At 35.9% G+C, this 19,794-nt stretch overlaps 1 protein-coding gene and 1 pseudogene across 1 annotated transcript; both read left to right on the forward strand.

Annotated features, from left to right (window-relative positions):
- The first annotated feature begins 558 nt into the window (after positions 1–558).
- Positions 559–5,208, forward strand: LOC113078186 (DNA-binding protein SATB1-like; annotated as a pseudogene).
- A 651-nt stretch (positions 5,209–5,859) lies between these two features.
- On the forward strand, positions 5,860–19,207 carry LOC113078185 (TBC1 domain family member 5-like). The gene is made up of 23 exons (XM_026250495.1): positions 5,860–5,986; positions 10,082–10,132; positions 10,248–10,347; positions 10,607–10,649; positions 10,776–10,884; positions 11,017–11,106; positions 11,199–11,273; positions 11,363–11,430; positions 11,822–11,924; positions 12,036–12,124; positions 12,270–12,320; positions 12,455–12,524; positions 12,633–12,805; positions 13,127–13,269; positions 13,500–13,606; positions 14,217–14,302; positions 14,784–15,073; positions 15,240–15,302; positions 16,199–16,392; positions 16,599–16,695; positions 16,782–16,861; positions 17,222–17,518; positions 18,078–19,207. The coding sequence occupies exons 3-23, from the start codon at positions 10,251–10,253 to the stop codon at positions 18,315–18,317; spliced, it is 2,565 nt and encodes an 854-aa protein (XP_026106280.1). The 5' UTR covers positions 5,860–5,986; positions 10,082–10,132; positions 10,248–10,250; the 3' UTR covers positions 18,318–19,207.
- Positions 19,208–19,794: the final 587 nt, after the last annotated feature.

Genomic DNA, 19,794 nt, shown 5'->3' on the forward strand with positions numbered 1-19,794 from the left:
GTACATTACTGTTCAAAAGTTGCCAATCTTTTACACTCACCAAGACTACTTAATACTAACAAGGCTACGCCAAACTGTAAGCTCAAATGTTATTACAATTTAAATAACTGTTTTCTATTTTAAAACATTTAAAAATTTATTTTATTCCTGTGGTGGCAAAACCAATACTCCAATCTTCAATTAGACATCATTCTTTAGAAATCATTATAATTATTGTGTATGTTTTGTGGAAACTGTGCTAAAAAAATTTTTCAGTTTTTTTTCAGTTTTCAGATTCTTAAATGAATAGAAATATTTTGTTTTGCAATGAAAATCTTTTGTAACAATATAGAAGTCACTTTTGAACATTTTGATGCATCCTTGCTCAATAATAATAATAATAAAAAAAAAAAAAACGAATGATATCTTACAGAAAACCTTTGAATGGCAGTGTATGTACAAAATTGTAATTTTAATTTAAAAGTGAACGCAGCATATACTTAAAAAAAATAAAAAAGATTTTGAATGTGAATTTTAAACGGACTCAAGTTATTTAATATGAATTTTGAACTGCTAAAGATTTGATCTCCCCTCAGGTGAAATGAGCAGGCAATGCAACCAACCCTCATCCTCCAGCCAGCCCACCATGTACCAGCAGCCAATGGAAGGCAGTGGGGCGGAGTCATGTGGTGTTGTCCAGATGCAGGCTGGAATGCCAGGTCTGGTGATGGCTCAGCTCCTCTCACAGCAGCACGCCATGTCTCAACTTCTCACACACGCTCACACGCACTCGCACGGACCTCATCCTGCGCCACTAAGGACTCCACCCAAATGCAGTGTTTCCCCAACCACAGTACCTCAATGTCCCTCACCTGTCCGACGACGTGTCACCTGAAATTTACCTCTGGGTGCGTGAGGAGCTGAAGAGGGCGGGGGTTTCCCAAGCAGTGTTTGCACGAGTGGCCATTAACAGGACTCAGGTAACATGCTCATCTTAAGCAACAGAATTTCTTGTCGTACGTTCATATCTCTTAAGTGTTTTGTATCTGTACACATAATATAGTGTCTATCCATGATATCACTTGCAACAGGGCTTGCTGTCAGAGATCTTGCGCAAGGAAGAGGACCCACGGTGCGCATCTCAGTCTCTTTTAGTGAACCTTAGGGCCATGCAGAGCTTCCTGCAACTCCCGCAGAGCCAGAGAGACTCCATTTATCTGGAGGAAAGAGAGCGTAACCTCAACTCTACCTACAACACCAATACCAGCTCACCTCTGCCCATTCAGGTTCATTGTCACTCAAATTTTATTATGGACCTGAGATGCAAAATAACTTGTGCTGTAATCTCTATGGACCGTGCAACTTATTTAGACAAACTCGTAATAACCATAGTAATAATAATAAAAATATTCAAGTACCATTAGCCAATGTCTACAAAAGTGTCTCTCTCACTACAGGCAAAACTTTCACCTCTTTCCAAGGACATTGTAGTCAAAGTGGAATGCGTTGATTCTGGAATAAATTATGGCATCTATGATGAAATACAGCAGGAAATGAGACGAGCAAAAGTGTCACAGGCCTTGTTTGCAAAAGTCTCTGCAGCAAAGAGTCAGGTACGTCACGTGCACTGAAGGAGAACATTGGTCTAGACTGCACAAAAAAATCTCTAAAGGAAAAACAAAAGTTAGGCATTACAAGTACATTTATGCATTTTATCCAAAGCAATTTACATTGCGTTTGAGTTTTATACATTTCATACTTGATTAAATATATAATAAATGTTTATATGAATCCTGGGAATTATAGGACTAATAGACATTTGCAGTATATAACTAGAATGCATATAATATAGTCATTATGAAAATAATTGGGTTTTATCCCAGTTTTATGAAGAAAATATGTATAGTACAGTCCAAAAGTCTAAACCACTAGTGGAAATGTTTTAACTGGAATTTCATCCGTTACAAATCAGATCATTAACATAATTTTTATTTTTATTTTTATTTTTTTTATCCAAAATACAGTAAAATCCGCTATTTTGAAATATTTTTAAATATTATTACAATTTAAAATAACTCTTTTCTATTTCAATATATTTTGCGGAGGCTTCAGATTTTGGAAACCCAAAATGAATTGACTAGCCTGAATAAAAAAGACATCGGCTGAACTTCGCTGCGGACAAATCAGCATGAAAAACTTTTTTTTCAAATAACAAATCTTGTAGGGTGCAGCGATCACACAACTCGTGGTTCGGATTATACTAAATAATTTTTTTTACTTTTTTTTTTTTTCATTGAGTGAAAAAATATATATATTTAAAGAAAAGTTTAAGTACTTCGAAACCACAGCAAAATGTCATATATTATTATTATATATGAACCGTCAATAAAAAAAATAAAAACTAAAACTAATTACAAGTATACATAAATAAAATATAACAAAGCTACAAATAAAGTAAGGTCTAACATTATTGTTCTGGCACAGAAATGTCATAATGTATAATAACACTGCAAAGTGTTCACTGTATAAATTAAATAAAAAGTTTAAAAATCCATTAAAAAGATTGTGTTTTGTTGTTTGATTAACATTAATAACATAAGTATTGATGCACAGATCTAATATAATGATACACATCCAATTTCTTTCTGTTCATGTTCACTTCACTTAACCAACCGTTTAAGAGAATACTTTCCTAGACTAGTACTGTATCTTCAAATAATTGTGTGTGTATGTGTCCATTTAAGCACAAGGAGACGCAGAAGATGAATCAATTCTATGTTTGTGTGGTGTATGCTAGCCCCAGGGAGTCGAGCTAGCATTTTTACGAGCCCTGCACATAGTTAATAGCACAAATTTGTTTATTTGAATAATGACCTAGAAATACTGCAGAGTTTGAAATATTGCTTGACATTTAAATATTTATCTCATACATATAAATATTGAATATAATTATTACAGTATTTATGTCATGGAAGGCGTAAATTAATCATTTCTTATTCATTTTACATCACAACATTTTTCTACTTTTAAATGGTCGAAATTCCTATAACAGGATTCCTAGGTTTAAATCAGATTTTGAAGCAAATTTTCAACATGGTCTCTGATGTTTGAACCCTGCTGTATATGTGTCTGTGTTTTAGGGCTGGCTGTGTGAGCTCCTGCGCTGGAAGGAGGAGCCATCGCCTCAGAATCGTACACTGTGGGAAAATCTGTCTCTGATACGCCAGTTCCTAAATCTCAGCCAATCCGAGCGAGATGTTATATATGACCAGGAGAGCAATACCGGGCAGACGTTCTACTCTGAAAAACACACAAGACAACTGACTGAACAACTACAAGTGAGTGCTCACACTAACTTCTACAATTAGAATTTCTGTAAACAATTTCAGTACATTATGATTATTCGATTACTGACTGTAAATTATTGTTTAGATATATTTTACTAATATGGGCCTTAAATCAACCATGTTTTGATGTGTTAGATCCAATAGTTATTTACTTTATTGATTTGTTTTTCTAAAGGTGATGCCACAGCATATGGTGCCTCTAAAACAGCACCAACAACTACACCAAATTCCACCTCAGCATCATCAACACTTCCTCCAGCAGCATATCATCACTGGATGTCCCAAAGACTCTCACATGGGCTCAGATATTGGAGGCAGGTCTTTACCACCAGAAGCCCATGCAGTTCTGCAGAGTTTCATTCAGGAAGTAGGACTACATCCAGATCAAGAGGACATTCACACGCTGTCTGCTCAACTGGGAGTAGCCAAAGAGGCCGTTCTTAGCTTTTTCAGTGGTCACAACTGGCTTCGACAGGAAGAACAGGACAACAGAGGAGAAGGAGAGATTGAGGAAAGGGAAGACGATTACATGGAGGCAGAGGAGGAATGCAGGAGTACAGTGGAAAATGATGAGGAGACAAATGCAAAACATGATGACAGGGAAACAAGATGGTGCGGTAGAGCAGAATGCATCTACACAAACTCGATTTATCATTACTATTAAAAAAGAGGAGCAGCTTCCTTGTAAGGAGGAGCGTGATGATAGCCCCGCTTACTGCCAATTCATAAACTCCTAAAAAAAACATAAACTACTGTTCAAAAGCTTGGGGTCATTTTGTTTGAATGAAATTAATACTTTAGCAATGATGCATAAAAGTGATAGAATATAATGGTAAAGACAATTATAACGGGACAACTGATTTCTATTTCAAATAAATACTGTTCTTCTGAATGTTCTATTCATCGTCATGGATCCGAAAAATAATGCCCCTGAAATATTAAGAAGCACAACGGTTTTCAACATTCAAAATAATAAATGTTCCTTGAGCAAATCAGCAAAGTAAAAATTCAGCTTTGCCATCAAAAGAATAAATAAAAAATGTAAAATGTAAAATATAAAAAATGTCACTATATAACTGGTTTTATTGTGTTTTTGTTCAAATAAAGGCAGCTTAAGTGAGCATAAGCGACGTCAAAAAGATTTTAAGAATATCTTACCAACCTCACATTTTTGAACAGTAGTCTATTAAATCCCATTTAAACAAAGAAACCCCAATTAAACCGGGTGACTTTACAATTTCATGTAGCGTATTTACGGTTGTGCCTTTATGCACAAGGTGTTTTATTAAAACGTCATACTTTGAATGGACTATGGAAGTGGAATATTGAGGATTCCAATTCCAATCCACAAAGGAATTGCAATGGAAAGTATTCATTAAACATCACTGTTCTTATGTCTAAAAAAGTTTTTATTAATATTAGGGGTGTAAAAATGCTCAGGTCTGACAATGGAAATTAAATGGAGTTGTTACAGTATTCAATCCAAATTAAGTCGCCATTTTCAGGAAGAATTGCAAATTTGAATTGTTGTTATAGCAAATATTTACACCCCTAAATGAATATGATTTGCAAGTCTATAGTAGTATTATATATTGTTTGTTTCTAGTTTTCTACTCAAACCCTCAAATGAAACTTTGCAGGTGGTGGGCAATGTCAGACAGTGTTAAGGGTGGCATATTCATCCAGACAGTGTTGTCTTTTACAAGAACTGTTGCCAGAGATCCTGAAACTGCGATGTATTAAATGTTAGAAAGAAACAGTACATTACTGTATTATTTGTCAATAGAACAAAACACAATAGAAACAGCACTTTGAATTACTGTGAACAGTACTATCAGTCTCTCTAATGAATTACAATAAATCTGTACCGTTTGTTATTGTTCATTATATTAAAAGCCATTTTATTGAAAAACTAGAAAGTGAGCTTTACATGTTTAACTTTGATGGTTAAACATATAAGCATATAACAATTCCTCTGCTAAATAGAGTCAGAATTGACAGTCTACTTAAAATAAGGGAAAATATCTAGAAAATCCAACTGACATTTTATTTTCATAAAGGTCTGACAGTGTTGACAAGTAGTTGAGTGAAATCATGTAATGTTGAAAATTAGAAGAATATTTTAAAGAATATATATATACTTATATATAACTCTTTATTCTTCCACATATGAGCAGCTTTCTTGAGTGAATATATATTTATTATATAAGAGTTATGGTCTGAGGACAGGTGCTTTTAGGGGTACTGACTGTCAATATGTGATTATGAGAAAATTAAATGAAATGTTTGTGTTACAAAAACATCTGTTTGATCAGATTAATTTCTGCTCAATCTGCAATTTCAAAATCTAATGGCAGGTAAAGTGGGACATGTGGTGTGCCACTCTTTATTTGTGGTGAATGATGGCTTTTGGGTCATATCAAGAAATATTTCTCTCTAATCCACCCACAACTCTTATATTTGATTACTTATTTCTGATTTTCGATGTAAATTAGGATAAAATATCGCGCGCTGTGAAATCAGAACTCGCGCCAAGCTTCCCGTCCGGAGTGGGTCACGTGTCTGATCAGCTGTTATGCGGCACATCCGCCTGACTCGCGCTAGTGTTTACATGCAGGCTGCACGGGGCAGAATGGGCAGACCCGCCTGAAGTATTGCAGGTAAAATATCAGCTGAATTTTCTTTACTCCATTGAAACTGTCGTTTGCGATAGTCGGAGTGCTTGTCAAAACTGAAGGCAGAGACATAAAGAGTGAAATGCTGATCAATGATTCAGGTCGGAAGTGTAGAGCTGCCAGCCCCGTAAGGCCTTTCGACTCGACATATCCCTTACTCAAATGTATTAACCGCTTTTAATCAGTTTTCTGATGTAAATCCCAAACAGTAGGTCCTGGATATGAGAAATGATAACTATCACTTTGAAATCTATCTTTGATATTTAGGCTGTAGGGATGCCTGTAAGTTTCATACTATATTTCATTGGTTATTCAATTGATGTCTGTCCACATTATGGATCAATGTCCATTTTTATTTTCATTTCTGGTTAGGGAGCCTTAAATATTGGTCCTCGTATCTGAAATCTGTATGATTATAGACATAGACTAGGTCACATTCCCTCTAAAATTCTGAATAATGTGACTAATAATTGGTTTTAAATTGTTAATACTTAATTTTTTATGTTTGGTCTCCTCTAGTCTTAAATATGAGGTACCTGTTTTGCAGATAACTTATAACCAACTTAACTGACTTAAAATAACCAATATGATGGCTAATATTATAAATCTATACTGTAATGTCTCTTCAGACAAATCTAATTCAATAAAACGTAACTTAAAATAGACAACATGGATAAGTATTTTCAGAGTCCTGATATTAAGCCTTGATATGATCTGTTTTTTTAATATGGGAAAAATCAGAATCAAATAAAATTTTATATGATTTTATAACATTTATAAATAAGCAATTGAAATAAACCATTTGAAATAAAAGTTATGTAATAACTAAAATGGAAAAATGATCACCTGAATTTTAGTGATGCCCTTTCTGAGAATCTATTGAGAATTTGATATTTCATGATTCCTCTTTCTCCTTGAATATATTTGCTAAATGTTTTTTTCTTTTTTGTATTTTTTATGTTACATTATATGATTTTCTTTGGATCTAAGGGCACATAGTCTGAACAACAGTAAAAGATTCACCGTGGCATCACAAGATCAGATCGCTGCCCCTTTTCACACTTGCTCACACACACACACACACACACACACACACTTGGTGACATCTGAGTTAAACGCCTGTCATGCTGCAACATTTAATGAATTCAGACCATGTCAGATTATAATTAGCTAATGGCATTTGGTTAATCCATGTTTAAAGAAACCTATATGCCTACTCTTAGCCCTGTAATATTGAAAAACTCTGTTGAGTTTCATGTTATCATTGTATGTGAATACATGTATATTACAGAAGCAGAACATGTGCACATTCTTCTCTTAATTCAGTACTGCTCTAATTTTATAGGCAAGCATATTTCTGCACTAATGATAATGTAGGGTTTGAGTTCGCCCAGTAGCTTGTAGAATTCCTACAAGCTTCTGTCATGTGGTTGGTGCAGGAGCTCTGTTCTGTAATTGGCTGTTGAAGTGAAGGCATGTGAGTGTGTTTAAGCAGGTTTAGGCCTGGTCTGCTTCTGTAACCCTCATTATTGGTGTGTTCTACACCCTCGGCATTTTGATGTAATGAGCTAGGTTTTGTCTCATAAAGCTCCTTAAATGTTTGATGGATTATTTTGTGATCCTAATTCTAGAAAATGAGGATCATGTTAAATATGTTATTTTTACTAGTAGTCTAAAATAACCTCCTTTTTAGCATTTCTATTTGTGCAAATGACTTTTTTTTCCCCTAGTTAGTTACTTTAGTGAGTTATGATTGTTATGTTCCTTCATTTTGGTTCAGCACTGGTTTTCTCAGGTGCTCATTTCATTATTTCTGATACACACACAGTAAATAAGGATTGCACATAGCCCTTTCCAATCCTAATGTATCAAAATAGAGACATTACCATGTTAATCTTAGCTAAATCAAAATTATGTACAACAAATATATTCAGCCCTAATACTAATCAAGCTTTTCTCCTTATGCACATGTATAAGCACATACAGACACACACATATACAAGCAAAGGAACTTATGCCCTGCATCTGAATCAAGTAATATCTACCACCACAGTTATTTGATGCAGTGATAAATATTTATGCATGTTATGTGTGTGTGTGTGTGTGTGTGCTAGTGAAATATGCAAGGATTAATTTGTGGAGTGACTGCATCAGTGCTGGCTTTAGCCTGCAGCTGTGCCAGTAAATGCAGTAGTTGCAGTGAAACAAACTGAACAATACAAACCAAGAGAGTTCTACACAGAGTTCTTTTTATTTCTATTTTTAAATGTTTTACTTAATAATCTTTTTTGGTGAAAGTCTTAGTTGAATTCCTTTGTGTGAGGCATCTAGCAGGTCCAGTTTAACATTATTGTTGTTTAGCATATTTGAATAATTATTCATGTGTCTGCCTTGAGTTAATAATTCCTCTAGTTGTCCCTGAGGCTTTATGCTAATTTCCTGCACTGTACTTCACTGCAGAGGATCCTGGGATTTCCCACTGTACCAGAGCTAATGCATAAATCTAATTGAGCTGGGCCAGGGAGGTCGATTATACATGAGGAAAGCTATCTGTTAGCTTATAAAAATTGAAATCTGCCACTTATGATTTATTTTTATTTTGACAGAAAACAAACTTTTGAATGACTGTCAGTAGGGAGGTATGCTTTTATTGTTATTATTGTTGTTGTTGTTAATACATTTCTTTTTATATCATTTATTTATAATTATGTTCTTGCTATTATTTTATTATATTTGATTTGATTGATAAATTGTAATAATGCATTTGTTCTTTAGATTATTTTATTATTTATATAATTTATTAAATATCTTTTTTATTAGATTATTATCCATGCCACCCCCACCGCATTTCTTCATATATCAGCTGATATACCAGTTCTATATAATGCATGAGTTGCACAGGCTGTCTGCTGGTGTAGTGAGATGTCAGATCAGTCTTTATTAGTTGATAAAGCACGTTTGCTGGAGGTTGTGTGTGTTCAGAACTACATGTAACCTCATTAAAAACAACAGAATGGATTTAGGCTTAAAAAATAGAAAATTACAATCCAGATAAGCCTGTTTTTCCACTTTTTAGAGGCTAATGCTGTCACATCAGCGCTGTCTGGCTCTGGATTGTCGGAGCTGAGATTTTTTTGGTTTCTAAATGTCTGGGAATCACTTTGAAACGGTGCATGGCACTGCCAGTGTGATTGTCCACATGCCCTCACTGCTGCAGAACAATAGTACCACATATACAAGATCAAATGAGCTCTGTTTGTTTGCCGCTTTGTTTCTGAGTTTGAGTCAAGACTTGTTTTAATTCACTGCACATCTGTCAATCGTTAGCATGGCTGGTTATTCTGGTAAATGAATACGGGTTTTGCTGGTATAATGATTCTGAGGCGAAGGTACAGTCATATACACAATCCAATTGAACATCATTTAAAGAAACGAGTTGCTGGCACTCTTCATTAATGTTGCTGTCATGAATTGAGAAACATTCGGCTCGTGAAACGCATTTACATTCAGTGCCAGTATTAGCAGCTACACTTGGCTTTAATTACAAACAGCTTTCGACTAAAATGAAACCATGTAATTAATCCAAACAAACACAGTCTGTTTACTGTATACTAACCAGACATGCTAACAGCTGCTGGGTCTCTGGCGTGTTGATTTGAGTGACTGTCCTAACCAGTCCTGAAAAGTAGATGATGGAGACATTGTTTCATGTCATGTCATTCCAAACCTGAATGCATTTCTTTCTTCTATGGAACATAAAAGAAGATATTTGAGGGATTTTTTTTGGTAAACAAACATGTTCAGATCCCATTGATGTTTCTCCATGCTATAGAAGTCAATGGAACCTTAAACTGTTTGGTTGTAAATATTCTTCAGAATGCATTCATGTTCCACAGAAGAATGAAAGTCATACAGTTTAGAACTATATAGGGGGGTAAATGATGTCAGAATGTTAGTTTTTGTGTGGACTATCCCTTTAAAATACTTCATGCTGTCCAATAGTTTAATGTGGAAAGTCAATGAGAAGTACGGCATTAATATTGTCTGTATATTCATTTGTTTTGCTCTGCTGTTTGACAGATTAATGGTTAGTGGACTGTGGTCTCCGCTGTGAACCAGGCGAGTCTAACAGTGAGTATCCACACAATATCTGTTGTAGTTCCTGTTTTGTACTGTAGTGTTGATTGTGGCTTCAGTGGAAGATGTTAATATCACAGTGTTTAGCTCTTCCTCTGTGCTTCTGCAGGACATGCAGCACCCAAACTTCGAAACACGACATCCGCTGCAGCAAGAGGAGCAGGAGACGGGTTACGACCCTCTACAGAACTACAACAGCAACAGAGAGCGTAAGTTACGTAATATATCGACATTCAAACTGGAAACCTGACAGTGTGAATAATAGGGCTGCATATTTTGTAAAGAATTTCTGTTAATAAGAATTGTGATTAGATTTTAACTATTGGTATTAACTGATATATAAGAGCAAAAAAACTGCTTTCATGTTTAAAATTATGTGCTAAAACTACAGACTTGCAACTATGATGTCTCACCTACTTTGATGTCTTCACTGTTTTCTCTGTGTTATTTTCTGTTGTTTTATTTCAGGATCATTGGATAGTACTGTTGAGTACACGCTTCAGTCATACAGGTCATTCATTTTTCCCTAATGTCACAAAGCATCAGAGATCCACTCTGGTTCACATGTGAAACTCACTGCTGTGTGAAGAAGGTCTACCTCTATCCTCTAACTTTCCGTTTGACGTGCTCTTTACAGAAAGGAGTGGGATGATTTGTTCCAGAACAGTAACTATCTGGCGCGGATCAGGCAGGCTGGCATTAACGGACGATTACGGAGCAGCCGATTCCGCAGCATATGCTGGAAGGTAAAGCTTCCTAACAGTGACAGTGGCAGATGACAGGTTTACTTCTTGTTATTGGGGTTGAAAGGTTAAGTGTGCAATTTCTGTGCCAAACGGGGAAGAAAATATTATGAGCTTCGGTTTTGTTGGTTCCAGCTTTATCTGGACGTCCTCCCAGAAGATAAGACTCAATGGATCAGGCGAACCAAGGAACACCGAGCACAGTATGAGAAGATCAAAGAGACGGTGTGTGTGTGTGCACACGTGTGTGTGGCAGTGATTTATGAGTCTTCAGTAGGTTTTGACACTAAATCATGATTGTTTGTCTTGACCTGCAGCATATTACAAACCCTCGCAAAGCTGCCGGCCAACAGGACCTGGTGGTGAACAACCCACTGTCACAGGATGAGGGGGTGAGAGAACTGCCAGTTTAGAAAAACCAGAAGAATGGCTGCATCTGTTTGATTTACATCTTCTTTTTCTTCTCTCTGTCTCTCTTCAGAGTCTATGGAATAAGTTCTTTCAGGATAAGGAGCTCAGGAGCATGATCAAACAAGATGTTTTACGAACGTAAGTGTGTGAACGTTCTGTAATTCAGTCTTCAGTGTCACATAATCCTTCAGAAGGCAGTTTAATATGCTGATTTGGTGCTCAACTGTGATAATTTTTTTTTCAGGATTCTTTTATGAACAGAAAGTTCCAAAGAACAAAAATAGATTTTTTTTTTTTTAAATAGACTTTTTACAACAATGTAAATGTCTTTACTGTCACTTTAATCAATTTAATGTGCAATTGCTGAATAAAAGTGTTAATTTATTTAAATAGTAGTGTATCTTTTTTCACTCATTAAATGAGCACACCAAAATTATAATTGAAATAGTTTATTTTTTCCATACAAATTATTATTATTATTATTATTATTATTATTATTATATTTCTGCAACTCCTTGATTGTCTGCAGGTTTCCAGAGATGCTGTTCTTCCAGGAAGAGGATGTCAGGATGAAGCTGACCGATATTCTCTTCTGCTATGCACGAGAAAATGAACAGCTACTCTATAAGCAGGTTTATTAACACTTAATGATTGTGACAGATACTTCCACAGATGTATCTAATAAAGATTTTGCACAAAATAATCATTTACTTCTCTACTTGATCCTCTCTTTCTCTCTACAGGGCATGCATGAGTTACTGGCACCTATAGTGTTTGTCCTTCACTGTGATCACCAGGCATTTCAACATGCCAGTGAGACGACCAATCCCAGGTCTGACCTATTTACCACACTCGAGAGACTGAAGTCTGAAGACTTGCTCAAATCAAACATTTGTTCTGCACCGAGTTTTGAATAATTATTAATGACGTTCTCAGTAATTCTTGGTATATTTTAAACTGTCTTTCCTCATTTGCAGTGAAGAGATGAAAGTCCTTCTGGATCCTAAATTCCATGAGCACGATGCTTAGTGAGTATCACATTATCACACTGGAAGATCTTAAACCCTATTGCCATGTCTCTGTTTAAATGAACCTAGTTGTACAATTCCCTTTGCTCAATCCGTTTCATCCATCTTTGTGTTCTTCAATAATTATCCCATAGTGCCATGTTCTCTCTGCTCATGGAGACAGCAGAACCCTGGTTCAGCAGTTTTGAGCGACAGGTCAGAAAGGTACAAAGATCAAATTTAATGTTAAACATATTGCATTGATATTTTGTTAGTGTCAACTTCAAATGTCAGTCTTGCTAACATTAGTTAAATGATGCTTAAAAATTTCAGGGCAAAGAAGAAATGTTAACCAGCATCCCCTTTGCAAGGCCACAGGACTCGGGCCCCTCTGTTGCCATAGTGACCAAAGTCAACCGAATTCAGGACCAGCTAGTAAAGAAACACGACATTGAACTGTACATGCACCTCAACAGACTAGAAATAGCTCCCCAGATTTATGGCATGTGAGTATGCATAAATTCTATATATTTTTACTTATATATATATATATATATATATATATATATATATGTATATATATGTATGTGTGTGTGTGTAAAAAGGTTTTTATTATTAATTGAAAATGTAATTAATTATATGTATTATTATTATTATTAAACATTTATAGTTTTATATATTATTTAATTTTCTTGCCATTTCTATGTGTTGTTGAATATAAACAGGGAATAATTAAATATAGATTAAGCAATAAGTGGTTTTTTTTTTTACACTAAATGTAGTTTTTCCCCCCGTCATTTATGAATGCTCTATCTGTTTGTGGGCAGTCGCTGGGTTCGACTGCTGTTTGGTCGGGAGTTTCCCCTGCAAGATCTGTTAGTGGTCTGGGATGCTCTTTTTGCTGACAGCATCACTTTGGACCTGGTGGATTATGTGTTTGTCGCTATGCTTCTGTACATCAGAGATGCATGTGAGTACAATTCTCTCTTGTCTGTGCTTCATTCATAACAAAAACCAATGGAACACAAGATAAAGACTGACGCCTACATAATAAATCCAAAGACAGGAAGAAATGGTATGCAGATGAGTTGGCTTATGCCTGCTGGCACTGAACATGTATCCAACAAAGTGCTCTAAAAGAATGTTATCAACTTATTTGAATATGCAGTAACTATCGTTCCTGTGTTTTTCATGTCATAGTGATCGCTAGTAACTTCCAGACATGTCTCGGGCTCCTGATGCACTATCCTCCTATTGGAGACATCCACTCACTGCTGCTGAAAGCACTATTCCTCAGAGACCCTAAGGTACTGTCGTGCACATTTTCACCTTTAATAATATTAAAGGCATAGTTCACCCAAAAATGAAATTTCTTTCATCATTTACTCACCCTCATATCGTTGACTTCCATAGTAGGAAAAAGAAAATACTATGGAAGTCAGTGGCAACCACCAACTGTTTGATTACCAGCAGTCTCCAGATATCTTCTTTTATGTTCATAAGAAAGCAACTCCTACTGATTTGGAATGACATGAGGGTGAGTAAATGATGACAGAATTTTAATTTTTGGGTGAATTATCCTTTTAAATAAATAAATATTATAAAAGAAATTCTAAATATTATATTACAAACACAATTTATAATATTAGATATGTAAATATATATAATTAAAATACAATAGTATTTATTAAATAAAAGTAATATTTAGTAATATGATAAGAGTGATTATTATTATTATTATTACTACTATTACTATTATTATTAGTTATTCTGAAATATATTTCATACAAGTTTAGAGTATATAGCCAGTGTCCTAAACACAGATTTAACTAGCTTTAAACACAAAAGCACAGACCCTGCTAAAAGTACATTATGTTTAACTCTTTATTTTTGTCATGTCTTTTTATATAACTTCAGAATAATCCACGACCTGTAAACTACCAGTTTCAACAAAACCTTGATTACTACAAAACCCGTGGGGCTGACTTGGTCAACAGAACTCGGTAGCTTGTGTTTTTGTGCATTATCTTTTTTTAAGCATGTCTATGAATTAATAATATAATTATTCATGTATATAGTATAATGTATTTTATAGGGGTGCTCCGATCACGATCGGCCGATCGTTATGCGCTTCTCGTCAGTAAAGCCGGTTTTCTAATCAGCGGTTAATTCCATCAGGTGCATGATTTCACATAGAGTAGCTGTTACTACACAGAGCCGTTGTTAATAGAGAAGATGCGCAAATCACGTTAATTTTCAGCGTTTTTTTGGTGCATCTTCTCAGTTAACAACGGCTCTGTGTAGTAACAGCTGCTCTATGTGAAATCACGCACCTGATGGAATTAACCGCTGATTAGAAAACCGGCTTTACTGACGAGATGCGCATTAACGATCGTTCGATCGTGATCGGAGCACCCCTAGTATTTTAATATACACTGTATATTTACAATAATATTTACAATTTTGATTTATTTTTATCGCAAGGGCCAGCACCAAAGTAGCACCTCTCAACATTAATAAAGTATCCAGTTCTCTTCTAAGTTTTGGCCGGAAGCTCATCGCACCGATGGGAGGTGGTTCCAGCGGTATCTCGCCAATTAATAGTGAGGTGATATCAGCTCTTCCCCCTCAAGCTCAAGTGTCCCGCCCATTGGCTGAGCCTCCATCATGCACCACCCCCACAAACACACAGATGAAATCTCAGCCATACCCACAAACACAGAATCAGCACCGGCTGCTGAAGTCTGAAAGTATGCCGGTACACCTCAGCAAAGGTGAGCATACATGTAGTGTTGATTGTGGCTTCAGTGGTGGATGTTAAGTTACTAATATTTCAGTGTGCATGGATTATAATGTGATTGTGTACATTCATGTGCTTAAACACATGAACATGTGACAGAATAGGTATGTGCTCTACAGATTTTCTCTTCTGTCTGTTAGATTTAGGTTCTTGTGGAGCCTCTCAGATATCTCTCCCTGCCCAGATTCACTCTGATACCGCAGGTAACTGCTTCTATGACAATAACATCAGCACCGGAGTATGCATTTTATTTGATCCTGCTTTTTTTTGTTTGTTGTTGTTGTTTGTTTGAGTTTTTTTTTTTTTTTGCATTCTTTCACTGTGATGTTTCTGCTGTGTAATCCATGCATGCATGTTTGTGTTCAAATAAACTTGGTGTGATCGTGTATTTTGAGTCATGCTGCATTTTGTCACCAGGCTACTATGTGCAAATACTATGTAATTAATTTAAGTAATTAATTTACACTAACAATTGAAGGTCTGGGGTCAATGGAATCAATTGTTTCTGTTTTTGAAAGAAGTGACTTATGCTCACCAACATTGCATTTATTTGCATTTATAAGACTGCATTTGTTTGAAAAACATAGTAAAAACGTACTATTGTGATAAAGTATTACAATGACCATTTCTTTTGTAAACTTTGAAACTGCAGTTTATTTCTGTGATGGCAAAACTGAATTTTCAGCATCGTTACTCCAGTCTCAAGATGATCTTTCAGAAATATTCTAATATGCTGATTTTCTGCTCAAGAGACATTAGCTACTGCTATTAATAATAATAAGTTGTGCTGCCTAATATTTTAGTGGGAATCGTGATACATCTGTATTCAGCATTTTTTGATGAATAGAAAGTTTAACACTGTTTTTACTATAATTTTGATTCAATTAATTCATACTCACTAAATAAAAGTATTAATTTATTTTGGGTGAAGGTATAATTTATTCTCTGGACTTTCTATGAACATGTCTTATTATGCATCTTCATTGTACAAATGAGATCCTGCTATACTCAAGGTCATGTTTTGTTTAACTTCTGCTACCTTTGGTCTTGCTGTCTGAAATACGTTTTTATGACTGTTCTTGTAATGTCTACCTTACAGGCCACACCTCCTGGATGGTTAGCTCCTCCCCCAGCACTGAAAGTCTGTCTGTCATGTCTTCCCCTCCTCTCGCAGTGTCAAGGGGCCGAGACTCCAGCACATCGTCTCCTCCCCCCTCTGCCACAAAGAAAGACTCTTTCTTTAACATCAGTCGCTCACGGTCCCACAGTAAGACTATAAACAAGAAGGATGCGGTAAGCGCCATCTTTAATCTTTGCAACTGCTGTAATCATGTTCAATCTTCCACTTTACCATTTGCATTCCCAGACTCCATTTTTCTGTCCCTTTTTTTATTTTCAGATAGCATGTGAATTACTAGGATATTATGTTGTAGCTCCTGTTTTTGTGTTTAATAGGTCCTATATGTATGCTTTTTATACATATGCATTTTTACACACAGGAGGAGCTGGAGGCCCAGGTGTCATTCTTACAGGGTCAGATTAATGACCTAGAGGCCATGAGTAAATATTGTGCCAAGATGATGAACACGCACATAGGTGAGTCAGTGAGCCAGTCAGTCGTCTCTGCTCTAAACCAACGCTGGTGATGGAATGGAAATGATTGTGCTTTGATTGATGGACAGGCAAAATTCAAGATGTGATACTGCAGGAGCATCTGGAGAAGGAAGATGAGGTTCTGGTGTCACTTGCTGGACTAAAACAGGTATGAATCAGGTCTCTGCTTTGCCAAAATAAATTTGCTTTTTTTTTTTTATAATATGAAGATAAATGTTAAAAATATACAACATTTGTATTCTGATCATTTATTTGTTTATTGGCAAGTAGCTATGTAATTAGTACACAAACCATTCCATGGCTCCGGACTGCCAAATGCATCCATTTTTTTGCACTGGCACAACCACTGCGTTGCCCAACTCATAAGCGCTGCCATTTCTGTTGCATTTAAGAAACATCAAACTGCAAACGAAAGCGAAACTGAACCGCGCTCAAAAGCTAAATCTATTAGAGATCTGTTAGATCTAATATTGAATTACAGATCTAATTTTTTTACATATTGTCCCAGATTAAGGACATCCTGAAGGGAGCTCTCCGATTCAACCAGAGCCAGCTGGAGTCAGAGGAGAATGAAGAGATCACCATAGCAGACGATCACTACTGCTCCACTCTGGACCAGAGTGATCCAGACCACCTGCCTGAAGACACAGCTGTTTCTACTGGCATACAGCAAAAGGTTCCACAGTGCAGAGACCACCAGGAAGGAGACGTGGAAGCTGAGAAAGAAAAGGAGGAGCAGGAGGAGGAGGAGAAGATGGAGAAGGTCTTGACCACTGAGGATATCGCCACAATACTAGAGCCACAGGTTAGAGAGGATTACACACAACTTTTTTTCATGAGAGCAAGTACATGCACATTCTATAAATTAATTTAAAGGTTTTTCTTCGGTACACCAGGAATTAAGTTTTCTGTTTATATGTGTGTCTCTCTCTCTCTCATATATATATATATATATATATATATATATATATATATATAAGAAGTAAATTAAGTTTATGACTGTACAAGATGCATTCTATCATTTTCTTTAATTTCACTTTCAAAGGGTTTCAAATGAATTTTATTATTAATTTGAATATTTCTATTTAGCTTTATTTTGAATTCCTTTTTAGTAATTTTAGTACTTCAACTTCGGTATGTTGCCAAGGCAGCATTTTTTATATTCTAATATTTATATTTCAGTTTTATTTCAATAGTCTCTTGCTTGCTTATATTTTGTTTTTGTTTTAGCACTGGTTAGAATTACACAAGATGCTGATAAATTGATTGCATATATCTACATTTGCCCCAAATGATCATGTGATTCACCCAAACACACAACTGTAAATCAATTTCATACACGTTTTATTTACTTTTTATCTTAGGCCACTGAAGGGAGAAACTGGGATGACTACATCTTGGTCTCACAGGATGGCGAGCCATCTGAGAATGAGGAGCAAAGCATAACCACCAAGGCTCCACTCTGTAAGCATATACGTGGCCTAAACAAGGTGGATTTTCAAGACCCTCTGATGGGGACCACATCAGGGTCCTCCAGTCCAGATGATGGCAGCACTCACAGCAAGGACTCTGATTTCACTATTGTTAATCCTACTGACCTTTGAACCTGGATTCCCTCTAAATATGACTAGACCCATCTCCAACACTAAAGAAACTCTGCCGGACATTTGCAGATACAATCTCAGGCTGATTGCCTCATGTGCCCCAAGCCCTGTAACTGAATCCTGGACCACTGACTGTGTGTTTAAGTACAATCTCATTCAAATGTCTCTTTTCTTTATGCCCCAAATATAAGGCCCTATACTGTACCATGTATACCATGTATCCTTTGCTCCGTTACTTAGATGTGGTATCCAAAGCCATAAAAAGCAGCCTCAACTCAAATGAGATTTTCCATTCTGTAATTTTTTTTGTTTTAAATGCCCTTACGACTGAAAGTTTTTGACATCACTTGATGTCTATTTTGAAGCCCCATATTTGGTTTCTCCTAAATCGATATCCTGTGAAATACATTAAGCACACTCTCTGCCTCAGATAAAAGCTATATTTGCTACCGTTCTCCCTCTATCTCCGTCTTTGTCTTCTTTTGGATTACTAAGTGTTGTGACACTGACAGATGCTCAGTCTAGTAGTAGAGAGCTCTATCATCCATATGGACTGATTGTTGCTATCCTTCACTCACTTGTCTTTACTTATTTTCCATTAACCAGTGCCTGAACAGTTGTCCAGTTTTGTCTGTTTTCTTTTTTTAAGATTTGCGATTTTACACCACGACATTATTTAAATTATTAATGATTCTTTCATATTTGTCATTTTAAGCCAATGTTATGTGATCCTTTTGTGTTGTAGTATTTCTCTGGCGTCAGCAGTCTCATTTAGTCTTGGTTCCTGTGGTAACTGTGTATTGTTCTGCACATGACACAAGGGATGTTTCTAATACTGATATCTTATTAACTCTGGATGAATAAAAAGCATTACTCTTGTCTAATCCAAAGCTTTGTGCACGTTGCACTTTTCTTGTGTTCTTTTCTGTGGAGATGATAATTGTTCAAATATGCAGCTCATGATTTTCAAACTCGACATCTAGCGGTCAGTTATTGCTATAGCAAGATTGGCTCCTCGTTAATAATGAACTAGCATTTTATTAAATTGGTTGTCAATTCGGACTGTATTACATTTCCTTATTTGTGTAAATCTGATTTATTTTGCATTTAAATGCTAAACAAAATTTTGAAACCTCATAAAGATCTTAGTACGTTTTCAAGGTCCTCAAGTTCCTCGTGTACATTCCCAAACTTTCGTGTAGATACTTTTAGACTCTACCGAATGTCATTATTTTAGAAATAAGTGTGTAATGTTCGAGCTCTGAATAATAATAATAATAAAAATCGAATAATGTTATATAACAGTGTAAATAACTTTAAAATTCGCCTTATTTGGTATTTATTTTCCAATTAGGACTGAGAGGGTGTGGCGTTTTAACGCAACTCCAGCCAGAAGCACAGACCCAACGAGCCACTCGCTTCATTAACTTATTTTGTCATTTTAATTGTTTTAGATATGGTAAGTAGCAAAAATAGT

The sequence above is a fragment of the Carassius auratus genome, unplaced genomic scaffold (genome assembly GCF_003368295.1).
Source record: "Carassius auratus strain Wakin unplaced genomic scaffold, ASM336829v1 scaf_tig00024554, whole genome shotgun sequence".
In the NCBI taxonomy this organism is placed as follows: domain Eukaryota; kingdom Metazoa; phylum Chordata; class Actinopteri; order Cypriniformes; family Cyprinidae; genus Carassius; species Carassius auratus.

Excerpts from the sequence above, each read along its gene's own strand:
- LOC113078185 (XM_026250495.1), top strand. The coding sequence starts at position 10,251 with ATGCAGCACCCAAACTTCGAAACACGACATCCGCTGCAGCAAGAGGAG. Across the intron at positions 12,125-12,269 it reads AGTGAGACGACCAATCCCAG|TGAAGAGATGAAAGTCCTTC; the intron begins GTCTGACCTATT and ends CCTCATTTGCAG. Across the intron at positions 15,074-15,239 it reads GCCGGTACACCTCAGCAAAG|ATTTAGGTTCTTGTGGAGCC; the intron begins GTGAGCATACAT and ends TCTGTCTGTTAG.